The sequence below is a fragment of the Camponotus vicinus genome, unplaced genomic scaffold, assembly GCF_025532165.1.
Source record: "Camponotus vicinus isolate PSW18456_S1 unplaced genomic scaffold, iyCamVici1.0 SCAF_3, whole genome shotgun sequence".
In the NCBI taxonomy this organism is placed as follows: Eukaryota; Metazoa; Arthropoda; class Insecta; order Hymenoptera; family Formicidae; genus Camponotus; species Camponotus vicinus.
In genome coordinates, this window is record NW_028141967.1 from 1,450,268 (window position 1) to 1,464,176 (window position 13,909).

The window sequence follows — 13,909 nt, forward strand, 5'->3', positions numbered from 1 at the left end:
AAAAAAAAATATATACATATAAAATTTAATACAAAAAGATTTAACAATAAAAAAATTAAATATAACAGATAAATATACAGAATAAAATTTACAAAGATTTGAAGATACAATATTGTGTTAAACGATATGACTGCCTTTTTTTTAAAAGAATCACCAATACCACGCCGATATCGAAACAACAGTCCCGTCGCACCCCCGTCACCAGGATGCCACCCTCCAATCAAGCATCGACACCCCGCGCTTGCTCGGGGGTGGTTTTCTCGGACGCCGACAGACGTCGCGACGTCCATCGCTTCACCTCTTACCCTTTCCCATCGGCCCTCTCCACCTCTTTACCCCCTGACAAGCCGGTGAACTCGAAGGCAACCCCCGGCGATGAGCCAGTAGTGAGCTTCGTGCCGTGGTTGTTGTTGGGGCGATGCGCCTGGCACATCGACCGACGTGCGCGTCCGCAGCAGCAGCAGCAGCAGCAGCAAGTAGTGCATCGCGCGTCGCACTATCGCGTTCATTTCCTGTCGCCGTCGTCGTCGCCGTCATCGTCATCGTCGTCATTGGTGCCGGACTCGCTGGAACGACGACGCTCGCACGCGAGCGCGTCGCCGCGGCCTCGAGATGAGAGACGTGAGTGCCTTCGATCGGTCCACCTTCTCTCTCTCTCTCTCTATCTATCTCTCTTTCTCTCTCTCTCTCTCTCTCTCTCTCTCTCTTTCTCTGTCTATCTCTATCTTTGTCTCCACCTTCTCCAAGCTTCCGTACATCGCGTGAAGGAATGGACAACGCGTAGAATTAGCCATCTTTGAAAGCTCCCGTGCTACTTTCCGCCGACTTGGGACTCTAGAAGGAGATGTCGTGCCGAGCAAACACCGAAATGGCAATACCGTGCGTTGTACGTTATTCTCCCTCTTTTTCTCTTTAAATCGCGAGCGCTGCTTTCGCGTCGCTTATCCTTTCGCGGGAACGGGATTTCGTGAATTATTATACAAGATTATATCGATTTCGTGAATGATTATATTAACGCACAGGTCACGAGCGGCAACCCTATTGTCTTGGAAAATATTGTCCCTGATATAAACTTACAGAGGGTAACGTTAACGCTGGAAATGGTATGTTTAAAGTATTCACAATATTAAATTAGACATCGCAATATTTGCGTTCGAGCACAGTCGGTTAATTAATTACAAATCAAGTTATATTATTATGTTTCGTTAAAGTTGTTTTTCTCCGTGGTTAGAAGCTTTCATCGCCGAGATGTTCCGATTCTAAAAATATAGCAGTAGTCGAGCTTATGTGGTAATTGGCTTGGAGGTTGTGGGGTAGCATCAAGTGTTGCCTTGAAAAATATTGCCACTGGCAACAATCACCTCTAGAAAGTAAGATCGTGACATACCAGCTTTAGAAATATCGAGCTAATCGGAGCAGGGTATCTGCTGCGTCTCAATATCTTTCAAGGAACTTGAAGGATACGATTGTCATTTTTAAATTTGGCAAAAGCAATGAAAAGCAATAGAGTTGATACAAGTCTTTATAACATTGAGATGAATTGAATGTCCTTTTATAACAAGTTTAAAACTAGTATCCCCGAAAAACTTTAATTATTAAAATTAAATGATTATCGCGAAATTATTAAAAAATGACGATCCAAAACATTGTGATATCGTTCAGTTAATTCCCGTTAATCTTAACATCAAGATTCAAAACTAAAGGATTGTTCCCTTAAAAAACATTGCATCACGTTGCTAATAATTTATTCTAAAAGATAAAATCATCCTACTTCCTAGACATAATACTTGCATCATATCGCAAGCTCATCGAAAGCTCAGAAATGAGTTAAAATAAACACAAACCGAAAAAAGTCTCAAGAATGTTCGAGGGACAATTTCAATTCGTTTAATACCTAAAATTCTGGCCTTCTATTTGATGTATTTTAACCGTTCGAGAAATGCTTATTGTCTTCGTTATCGTCCTCATTCACCATCGATCCCGCCACGATTCTTTGGGAAAACTGCTGATGCGGTTGACTAAAAATTTGATAGGGTTAAGGGCGGTTCCTCGGTTCTGCCTCGGTCAAGAAGAAGGCAGAGCCTGTGCACAACCCCTCCCCCTCTCTCTCGTAACACTTTTCAGCCCTCGACCTCGTGGCCGAGGATCGATCCCCGTGACGTGCTGCGTGAGCACACCCTCGTGTGGATGGGAAAAAAGGCCGCTCGCGGTCGCGTTAATAACTAATACAGCCGTATGCATGTTACACATATGTGTAAGTTGGCAGACGTCGACACGCGACGCCTTCCTTCTTGTCCTTTTTCCAGGACGAAGCGACGCTCGTACTTTGCTATTCGTGCGAGCACGTGCCACGTGAACGTAATCGAGTGATTCGCCGAGAGCGAGAGCTATGCTCCTGGGGGATCCTTAGCAGGATGAGAAATGTTTGGTGGCTTATGTGCTACGAATGTTCCTCATGTGTGACAGGAATCGCGAAAAATAACTTTCCCTTCGAAAAATATTAAGGTATGAATAATTTTCGATCTTTTGTGCCGATTCCAGAACGAGAGAAGGTTGCTATTCGATAAATTCCAAACATTTATGAATATAAAAAAGCCCTTTTTCATATCTGATCACAAATGAATTTTATCTTTGTAAAATCCTGATTTAGAAAATTTTGATTTGAAACAAATAACTTGAGTTTTTTTTAAATATTTAAAAATAGTGATGTGTGTAAAGTCATTTTTATCAAGGAATATTGTTTTGTTTTGCTAAAACACACACATGCGTTTTTCCTTATACATCTTATAAAAAGTTTAAATGCACAAATAGCTTGTAAGATCTTTAATATCTGCAAAATATATAGTTGCAAAATAACTAGTTTATTTGTTACTTAATGGAGCGCACCTCGATCTTTCGACGAGAGAATAAGCTTGAAAAGCAAGGATCAATGATATTTTTTTATATGGTAAAAACATAAGGAAGAAAAAGGTCTCCGTTAATATTGGAAATATATTAGCTATATGAATATTCTAATAAAAGAGAAAAGACTGTCTTTTTTAATTAAACTTTTCATGGATCAGCTCGCCTTCTCAATGAATCATTCAAGTAGCATAAATCATAAAATATGTCGATTAATAGCATTAAAAAAATTCAAAACTTTATATTAACTTTATGTAAAATAAAATTTTCACAAAAATTAATATTTGCAAATACATGCAAAATACAATATTGTCAATAATTTTATTTTAGTCAAAAACGATTCGAAACTTTCCTTAAAAAGACTTGACTTTGATAATTTAAAAGATATACGATTTGTGTTATGTACACATTTGCATATTGGTGTTTTGCAACAAACTCGACGAATCTGCCGGTTTTTTGCAACTTGATTCACATACATACAAACAACACAGTTTCGCTTTCTCGCTTCGGAATGTGTACATTAACGTTCGGAGTTGCGTTTATTGGACTGAATGTTGAGTTTATGTGGCACACGTGGCACGCATAAACGCTACAAATGTAACTTGAACAGTTTCGATCCCGTTCTGTTCGACTGTCCGTGTGCGCACAGTAAATTTCGAATACTCGCGTGACACAGTCACGTTGAACGTCACGGGAAATTGAATTCGATCCCCTCTGGTATCCTCCCGCTTGGGATGAAATATATTCGGTAGTTGCGTTTCCATAAAATCTGAAAAAAAAAGGTAATCTTTTCTCTCAATATATATGAAGATTCTATGTGGAATAAAAATTGGTAATAATATAGTATCTCATAAATTTTTACTTTCCATTCTTTGCAAGGATAATAAAAATCAGTGATTTTAAATAATCTGTATGGTCTCCTAATTTGAATAATAATAATTGAAGAAGATATCACATATTTAAATGCTTCTAATTTTTCAATAAATTTAGAATTTATAGACTGTCTTTTTAAAAAAATATGTAAATCTAAATACATCTAATGAAAGTTAAATGTGAAATAAATAAAATATATATGTAGAGAGTAACTGTTTAAAAAATATCATGAACAATAAATAAACAGCTGATACAAATAAAAAAATGCAATGTCTCGAAACTCTAAAATCCTCAAAAAAGGTAAAATCTGAAATAGCGATAAGAAATTTTCAATATTTAAAAATTCACATATGAGAGTAAAAGAGAGAGAATCTATTATTGTAATCATTACAAAATATATATTAAATATAGTGTAATAATGAAGTAATGTAATTAAACTATTGTTAGTTAAATTTAAATGTAATTAATTCAATTTCGAAATTATTATAAAAAAGATCGTGAAAACCCCGCTTTTTATTCATTAAAACAGCGTTTAATTTCAAACAAAAGAGAGAGAACAGACTCATTAAGTTTGGATTAAAATCCTCTAGATTTACGCAAAATTGCAGGTTTCTTTGTGTTTTATATATTGCCAAACTCTCCTTGTCAACGTTGACGTTACAATTATAGCGCCATTTTTATCCTGCTTCCTGAAAGAATTTCTTCATCATCTTTCTTAGGCCCGCAAAGGGTCGACAGCAAAAATAAGTCATTGTGGACGACGCCATCATTGATCGCGTTGCTTATAAATGTCTCTCCCCGTATTATTAATAGATGGATTCGTCGGCTGTTTATACTCGCGATTATCAAATGTATCGTTCACGACAATTATGGATTTCTAATATGGATTTTTAATATACCCTGTAGACGTGCACATTCATCGAAATTGATATTATTTATTATGCTCGAAAAATTGCATTCCGATTATTTATATTGCCGTCAAACTCGCCAGTTCAATAAGACGGCATTAAAGCATTCAGATTGATTAAATACGCAGTATGCTCGGCGGATTATACTTTTATATACACCATCGCGAATGTTCGACTCAACTATTATGGTACTTGCAATGAGTACTATGATAAATACGCTCTTGGTCGCGATATCGCGATATCGTGATCGAAATAAATTACACAATGCTTTTGGGGCTAAGTGCATTTCAGAGGGAATTTACCTAGACCTGCGGACATACGTTTCGTTGAATATTCAACATTGCGACGTGCATTGCCACGCAATGCAGTGGCGATTCGCGTTGGTGCAAGAAATAAAAGGAAATAAGAGGGATGAAAAAGCGAACGAAGTGAGCTCGCGTGAAAAGATGCCGATTATTTTCCCTAAGCAACCTGCTCTAAGCGTCGCTTTTTACGTGACGTAAAGTTGAAAAAGTTACCGATTGCCATGTTGATAGAGAAAATTACGTTTAGCTAAAATGCCATTGGCACGTGAAGAAAGTATTTTGATTCAACTAACAATTGTCTCGTAGCCTTGAGATTTCCAATTTATTCTCTTAATTTCTGAAAAAAAATTAACAAAATTAATGATTATTAGCTTAACAAGCAAGCCTGCATTAGATACGCATATAAAAAATTATGGGATGTTTAAGCACGAATTATAATAAATATAATAATGAGTTGGATTGTGTCTTATCTTGTGTAACTATAGATTTTATTTTTAATTTATTATTGTTATGTATCTATTTATTATTATTTTCTTATTAAAATATCAATTCCATTTATTTTATATATTCCATTTATTTCTTAATAATTTACTAAATGTAATAATTAATAGAATGTGTAAAAAAATTTATTTAATTTATTTTTAATTTTAAATAAATAATTTTTTGGATCTCTCTCCTTTACAAATTGTACCTTGAAATTTAATTTCCTCGAAGTCTAAGGATTAAGCAAATTGGTTTCATAGATCCGATTGTTCGTCGAGATAACCGCGACGAAAAAAAATTTAATTAACAAATCGACAAAAAACGACGAAGTGTATCGAAACATATTCATAAATCGCTACGCGAAAGCAATTTGTTTCCGCGAAGCAGAAACTCGTTCTTGCCCGCATCATTCGAGATACCGATCTCGGTTCGTGACCAATTCACTTTTCACACTTCATCGAGCTCGTTATTTGACCCCCGGAATCGCGTCCGGTCAGCCGCGAGCAAAAATTGACGCTATTTCTATCGAAACATGTAATTTAAACACTTCAAATTATACATCTATTATAAAGACAGAAATAAGAGGGGAAAAAAAGTGAGTTAATTTATAAAATCTTTTCGCGAATGATTCGCGACAAATTCGCGATCAAGATACTGACGACAGATCCCGCAAATCATCCTCGAGTGGTGCCCTTGAGGGGGTCGCGTTCGTGACTGAATTAGCACGCACATGTGCGCGGCTATTGCTTTTGCACGAAACACGGAAGGGTTGGGCGGGGTAGGTTTAGGTTCGCTTCCTCGCTCGCTCGTGCAATGCATAGTCGTGCGATGTCGGGGTGATTGGATTCGATAGGACGACCTAGTGTATTTATAGACGTATGTATGCACAATAGAGTAGCCATCGGCTCCGCGCGTTTCTCGCGCGCAATTTGCACATATTAAACCAATCACATGTTTTGGTCAGGTAATCCGTACATTCTGTCCCGATTAAAATCTCCGATGCATTACTCAATTGTCCCCGCCAACTGTATTGTGTCGATTGGATCAGTAGAATTATTGTATTTTATCATCCGACGAGATTTGACGCGGATAAAAACGAAATTTTAAGATAAAAGAAATTATTATGCAAACGTAATTATTATTTATAGTAATTATTATTTATAATTATTATTTATTTATATTTATTTATTAAAGAAATTATTATGTAAACGTAATTATTATTTATAGTAATTATTATTTATTTATATTTTATTATTAATATTAATATTAATAATCGAAAATTAATTTTCTTCAGGACTATTAAAAAATGGGGACTATTAAATATACATATATGTATAAAATTCATAGATGTTTAAATTTCAGATTACATTATCTGATATCGCTATGCAAGTTCTGGAACGCGATTTATGATGTCTGTTAAATAAATAATTTCCCCACGAATGACAAAGATATCGGTCAGTGTTGTCTTCCGTTACAGGAATATCGCAATATCTCATGCATTACATATCCTTAACGATGCACTCGCAGTATTATGCACCGACGTAGAAGCGCGATGAGACTCAGGTGTCCAGGGCGTATCCGCGCGATCGTTCCGCATCGCGTTCCGGTTTCCGCGGAAATTTCCGCGTGGAAAATTCATGTCGTTCCACATCGGCCGCTCCTCGCCCTTTCACCTTCCTTCCCTCGGCCGCTCCACCGCTCGTCGAATGCAATATCCGCCGAATGGCGTCTGAAATTACCCCCTTCGACGTGCATACTCGAGTGTTACGTTTAATATTGGAGAGAATCGTGAAATACTTGCGGGAAGAATGCACAACTCGCGCCGACTGTAGTTTACGATGAATCGAAAGTTTTCACGGAAATATTTCCGCTTTTAATTAAATCCAATTTTAAACTCCTCTTTTACGATGCTTTTATGATGCATTTTTTGCTTTTCCAAAGCACACTTTTTTCCTTAAAAAAGGTGTTAATATCATGAATAATAATTAGAAGTACAAGTCTATTATAGATAATTTATTACTCGTTGCATATAAAAATATTGTGTACATATATATAAAACATATGCATAATCTCAATACTTTTGATAAATTACAAATTCAATGAAAATTGTAAAAGTCTCGTGCCACAAAATTCCTTGTTTTAACATTTCAGGAACATTAATTAAAATTTAATCTTTTCTCCATTTTCAAGATTAATTGCCTCAAATTTTCAGAAAATTGAATCGCATTGAATTTCGCTAAGCTTGATAATTTTTTTATCGCTTCGTGTGCTTTAGAAAACATTTCGTCTTAAATACTTTATTTGAATTCTTTTATTGTTACTGTTTCAATTGCACATTTCTCAGATGCAATCAGCGTGCATTAATTCTGTGTTTCACACCGTAATTGAGGCTGCGCAACCTTAATGGATTAGGTGCACTAGTACACTATCCGAACGGCTCTTTTATCGGAGCGATGCCTATGAACCAGAATTATTTTTAGAATAACCGGTATATACGGTCAGTAGAGTCGATGCGGCGGTTCAGTTCAACATGACATAGAGTGCGGATAAAAAATCGTTAATTGACTCGAACAAATTCGAGACTCTCACGACCGCTGAATTCAATGCACTTTACTCTTCGCATACCGCTCAATAAATCGACGTCGGATTTTTCGAGAGAAGGACATTTAAAAACGTTACGTGCAATATGTATGTAGAAATGTGTTGTGTATTTTTATAAATTATTTAAGAGCAGAATTATACATGTGTATTTCAATGTTTCTCAAATTATCGGTGATTGATTCGCGACATTATTATAATATGGATTTTGCGATTCCGATATTAACGCTGAAAAAAATAATAAAAATGGCAAAAGATTTTGCGATTAAACAGCTGGAAAAGAGAGATTTCAATGGGATTTGGAATTTCACGGGTATATGGAAAGCCTTTGACTTTCCTTTAACAAGAGCGAGAATTCCCCGATCGCACTCCTGCGGAATATTCTTTGAGAATCGACGTCCTTATTTCGCTCCATCGCCTCGACACGTTCTTGAAAAAGCCGAGAGAATCGCGCGCCTCGCGAGAGGATTAACTGCAATCACAACGCCGGTGATTGTGACGTGACGGGAATGTAATGCAATTACATTCGAGATCGAGTGCGAATTTGAGATTCCTGAGCCGCACAATTCACGTCCCGATCCTCACGTGCCGCGCCTTTTTCGTAGCAACAAAGCAGCGTAATAAATGAATCTTTGTGAACCGTGAACTCTTTTAACGAGCCACCGAAATGCACGATACAGATGTATCGAAGCGGCGAATAATGAATATACGAAACGTCATTCTTTGCAAAGTCTATTTCTACTTCTAACAAACAAAAAGAAATATATTTATTGAAATGTGTTTAAAATTAAATTACGACATTTGTATAGTAAAGTTTAAAAATATTGCATTCTGTCAAATTATTAATTAAATAGATGTTTTTAAATTCTGTATATTATTTTCCATATTTCTCTCGGGATTAAAAGATGAAAGAGAGACGGCTGTGTGACATGTTATTCCCGCGAATTGTGTTAAATGGGTTAATTTTATTCTATTCTGTGTCGGAGATATGTAACTTCATTCTCGTGGAGATTTGCATTTCTTTGGATACGCCCAACGGATATGTCTAGATTTGCATAAAAGCGCGCGACGCGCGCCCCGCGAAAGTCTCCCTTTTGTCAACATTATAAAAGGCGCTCGTCCGAAATGTAAATTTTTACGATTTATCGACGAGGTAACGACGATTTAGCGACATCGTCGGATATCTTTTGCGCCGTGCGCGTTGCCGTATAATCGATATATACACATATATCGTATATCGGTCGCGGGAAAAGGGGTAAACACTGAAAAATCACCCTTTCATGTCTTCCGCACGTGCGCGCATGGCTCTGTAGCTTCAAGAGGAAACGGTGGAATGATAATCAAAATGTATTGCGCCACCTTTCACCTTTATCGGGACACTTGGTTATCATTGGCCGCGCCGCCCGAAAATTATCCTTCCCGCGACGACAGTACCTCGATAAATTCGTCCTGCAAGCCGCCCGAATTCTAAACACGCGCATCTCATGCAATGCAAGTTTTATGTATCAACTAGTATATGGGTGGTATACGTTATATATGGTGAGAGAATCACCGTTTTAATATTTCAACCGCGTGTCTTAACTTGAACATGCGATTTTTAATTTAGAATGTTTAAAATTTACTCCGGGAAATATACAATGTTATATATGCGCTTCTAGGTTTATTTTATACTTATTTCAGCAAGCGTATATTTTATTTTTACTTCGACAAATTATATAATATGCTATATATAGATTTGTTTTTATTTTGCATCTCTCGTAACTTTATTTCTTTGTATTTTTAATTTTAATTTCTTATTTAATTTTTATCAAGTTTTTAAGTTATCAAGTTTTTAATTTTAATTTTTTATTTAATTTTTATCAAGTTTCTAATTTCATATTTATATATATGTGTGTCTAAAAAAATGCTGTTTTGTCTTTTTAAATTACTTCAATAATTTATGTTTTTATATTTAATCTAAATTTATTAATTAATAAATTAATTTATATTTAATCTATGTTAAAGATAATAAAAATTATTACCATCTTGCTCTTATTCCATATACAATTTTTCATGGAACATGAAAGATTCGTCATGCGTTAGCCTGATGCCAAGATGGACTCGGTTTCCTTTTTTCCCGGAGAGAAAATTTTGAAATCTCTCTTTTCATGTTTCCATCTTGGCATCATCAGGCTAACGCACGACGAACTTTGCTTCTTATAACTATTCCACTTTAATGCAAACTCTAATAGTAACGGGAACACATACGTATACTATAATCGAGTATAGGAGCAAAGTTATAGCGGTCGCGTAGGGCAGAGGATGAAGCGAGGGGAAGGAGGAGGGTGGTATGTCGACTGAATGAAGTCGGCTTCAGGTGTTCAGCCGCAGTATTGATCGGTCCACCCTCGTACATGACGGGACACACGACACAACCATCACACATCCCCAAAGCCACCTACCACCCGCTTCTCTAGCGCGACCCCCCCCCAGGAATGTCCGCCGAGGGCGACTTCCAACCCCTGTCCTCCCCCGCTGGAGAGGCGAACGGAGCCTTTCTCAGTGTCAAGGTTGAATCGAGCCGTCTCGTGATAGGCGAAACGATTGTGGGCGAAGGTGAAGAATTAGGGGAGACATTGTGTGACACGAAGTATTAAGCCTGTCGAAGAAGAGAGATTGTCCGAGACTCTTTTTTCGCAGAAAATGACTCAATCTCGAGGTCTTGTTGTACAAATGGCGGTGGAGAGAGAAACGACAGAAATTTAATTCCGAAGCAAATGGAGCTGTTCGGCGATCCTTGTATCTAAATGTCATACTAATGGTTATAAAAAATACATGATAATTTTTAGAGAGCTATTATATTATATAAATAAAATGACTATTTTAATTAAAATATTATATAAATGCTGCTGTCGCATTTTATAAAAATAACATAAATTAAAAGTAATATGAAAAGTAATGCAAAGTTACGCATGTATCGAAATATATATCTTATGATATATAACTAGCAATTAATCTAATTTTCCGAGTAATAAATTCTATTTCTTCACGCAAATTAATATGATAATTAGACTAGTAAAAATTAATCTAATATTTTATTTAAACTTTTATATTTTGTTGAATATTTGGAAAAGTTAAATATTACAAACTTTGACACGTTCGAGTTTTACCTAATTATTGAAAAAAATTTATTTGAGATAATCAAATTTCTTTACACATCTATCGATAAATATATTTTAAGATTAATTAATTTATTCTAAATGTTGAAAGACACTCTCCCAAAATTTTACGAAGAATTTTTAAATATAGAATAAAGCATTCAGATTGTCTGACCTATTATCAGTGATAATCTCTGGTGGCCTTCTTCCGGCGATAAAGGAAGACTTCCTGAAGCCATTAAGAACGTTAGAGCGGGTTTGTCCCAGAAAATGATGCCATTACCGCGGCCGCAACGCGACGGCAGGTCTCACGTTAAAGATGCTATCTAGAAACGTTAGACGGTCACGACAAGGAAGTTTCTAACTCCGCGATAGATTTAATTGTCTGCGTTGTTCCCGTCTCTTGTGGGAATCGATAACATAATCGGTTCGCGTCACGGCAGCCCGATGACAATAGTGGAAAAAACGCGATCGATCGCGGTGTAAAAATAAATCGCGAATATTCGTGTACTACTTCGTGGACACACGACGTAGCCGTTTGGAAAACATTCAAGTAAACGTCCTCAAGATGTCTAAAAAAAGATTCTATATCAATGTCTTTTAGATTAGAAATTTTTAATTACAATTTTTTTTATCGGAGATTTTGACGTATGATGTTTCATATTATTTTCAGATGTTTATCCGCAAATTTAAAATAACTTCTAGATCGATGATTAATTATATAACAAATATAAGCATTTAATATTTATTCTAATTTATAATTTCGCTCTGTGTTATATCATTATTATAATTAATTAAAAATTCAATAAAAAATTAGCATGAAAACGATTATTGTTTTAAAATAAAAAAAGTAATAAATTAAAAGTATAAGAAAAAAATTCGCAGTTTTACAGAAAATTATACTAAAAATCCAAACAATATATGGATTTTTTTTTAATTAAATTTTTGTAGAAGCTAATCTCTCTCGCAGTTTTTAAATAAATTTTAAATAAAAACGTGCAAGTGACTTTTCTGACTATTATTTTTTGCGAGAAAATTTGTAAACTAGGTCTTCCCCTGGTATATCAATTGGGCGAGAAACGAACTTTTGCTCGACGAAGAGCGGCTTTCGCGAAAGAGATCTACGTAATAAAATTTTCAGTCGCTAATGTGGCATTTGAATGTCGAGGCGGTTTCTTTGCTAACACGAAAATGTCTTCCGGGAGTCCGCGGTGTCTCTTGACTTATTTACGAGAATTTCGATCGATCTGACCGGAATTTTTGAAATTCAGGCCGCGGCTTTTACGTTTAAACCACTTCCAGCGTTTGAATCATAAAATACCATGGTTATAAATGTAAAAGCATGTAAAATACTTATCTTAAAGTTTAGAAGAATCAGTATTTTTGAATCCAGTATTTTTGAATGCTGTTTTATTCTAAAGTGAAAATTTCTATATTCAATAATTTTATATTTAAAAGTTTATTTTTGGTGTATCATAAATTAATTTCTGTAGAAAATTTTTTTAAAAGATTTTTTTATTCTTTTCTTATTTATTATTTATTAATATATAAATCCAAAAATTTTTTAAATAATATTTTCGGAATTATAATTAAATTAAATAAACTTTTTCCAAATTAACTTTTCTAAATTAACTTAATTAAATTAGAATATAAAATCTACTGCACGTTATATTTAAAAATATTATTTCCGAACCAATTTAGAAAAACTCTTAATTGAACGATTTTCGCTCAACCTGAAAAAATCTTAGCATCATTAATTTCCATATTCCATTTCCTTTAAACTTCCCCTATTACTAAACACGCGCGTGATTTTTCTGTTCTCCTTCATTTCATTTAATTAATAATCGGAATCGCGCGATGGCTGACAGGTGTGACCGAAGGAGGACCGATCGCCAGCCGAGGAGGCATGGCTAGCAGCACGGAAGACTACGGTTCCGAGCTGCAGGAGTTGCAGTGGGGAGGCGGTGGTACCACTACCGGTAGCGGTGCCCCGCACTTCCTGCGCGGGGGCGGCGGTGGTTCTCACTACCTGCGGAGCGGCACCGGCAGCTGCTACGAGGCCGAGGACCTCGAATCCAGCACCGCCAGCCGTCATCATGGCGGTCAGCATCGCGGCTACTACAGTCCACCCGGCACCAGCTACACCATCGTCGAGAGGCCGCCCAGCGCGCCCCATCATCATTCGTCGCATGCCACCCCCTACAGATCCCATCGGGGTCACGGAACCGCCGGAGGCGGCGGCGGCGGCGGCGGCGGCGGCGGCGGCGGCGGCGGCGGCGGCACCGGTGCCATTTCCCCGGAACAGGTGCTCAGGTACGATAAATAGGTTTCCGAAGCCGATGACGTTCAATGACATATCGAAATTGAATTATATCAATGATTTTCAACCCAAGGTTTATGTGCACTTAGCACGATATCGTGTTCTCGCAATTTGAGCTGTGCAATCCATTTTCTGAAATTGCGAAATTTAAATATTTCCTTTAATATCAATATTAATATTAATTTAATATTAATACAATTTATGATTTAAATAATTTATACAATGTTAAATAATTCAATAATTAAATAATTAAATAATTTATACAATATAATTGAGAGTATTTTAAGATGATAAATTTTATAAGCAATATTCTTTATATAATAAAAATGTTTGCTTTATATAATAATTCATTAATATCACGGGTTTTCGTTTATCCAAGTTATC

General features: G+C 36.1%; 1 protein-coding gene and 1 long non-coding RNA gene across 9 annotated transcripts in view; one reads left to right on the forward strand and one right to left on the reverse strand.

Moving 5' to 3' along the window:
• Nucleotides 1–13,909, reverse strand: part of LOC145967868 (uncharacterized) — a 126,524-nt gene that overhangs the window by 27,143 nt on the left and 85,472 nt on the right. The window contains exon 3 of one of the 3 annotated variants that reach the window (XR_014437585.1): nt 3,276–3,670. The exons of 1 other annotated variant lie outside the window; for it this stretch is intronic. This is a non-coding gene — a long non-coding RNA (uncharacterized LOC145967868). Of the gene's footprint in view, nt 1–3,275; nt 3,671–13,909 lie in introns of those variants that run through there. One more of the 3 variants, XR_014437586.1, reaches the window with a different exon arrangement.
• Nucleotides 104–13,909, forward strand: part of Dysc (whirlin protein dyschronic) — a 65,467-nt gene continuing 51,661 nt past the window's right edge. For all 6 annotated transcript variants that reach the window (XM_083092894.1, XM_083092898.1, XM_083092899.1 and 3 more), the window contains exons 1-2: nt 104–621; nt 13,074–13,518. In XM_083092894.1, the coding sequence (XP_082949020.1) occupies nt 207–621; nt 13,074–13,518 (860 nt within the window). In that variant the 5' untranslated portion in view covers nt 104–206. The remainder of the gene's footprint in view (nt 622–13,073; nt 13,519–13,909) is intronic.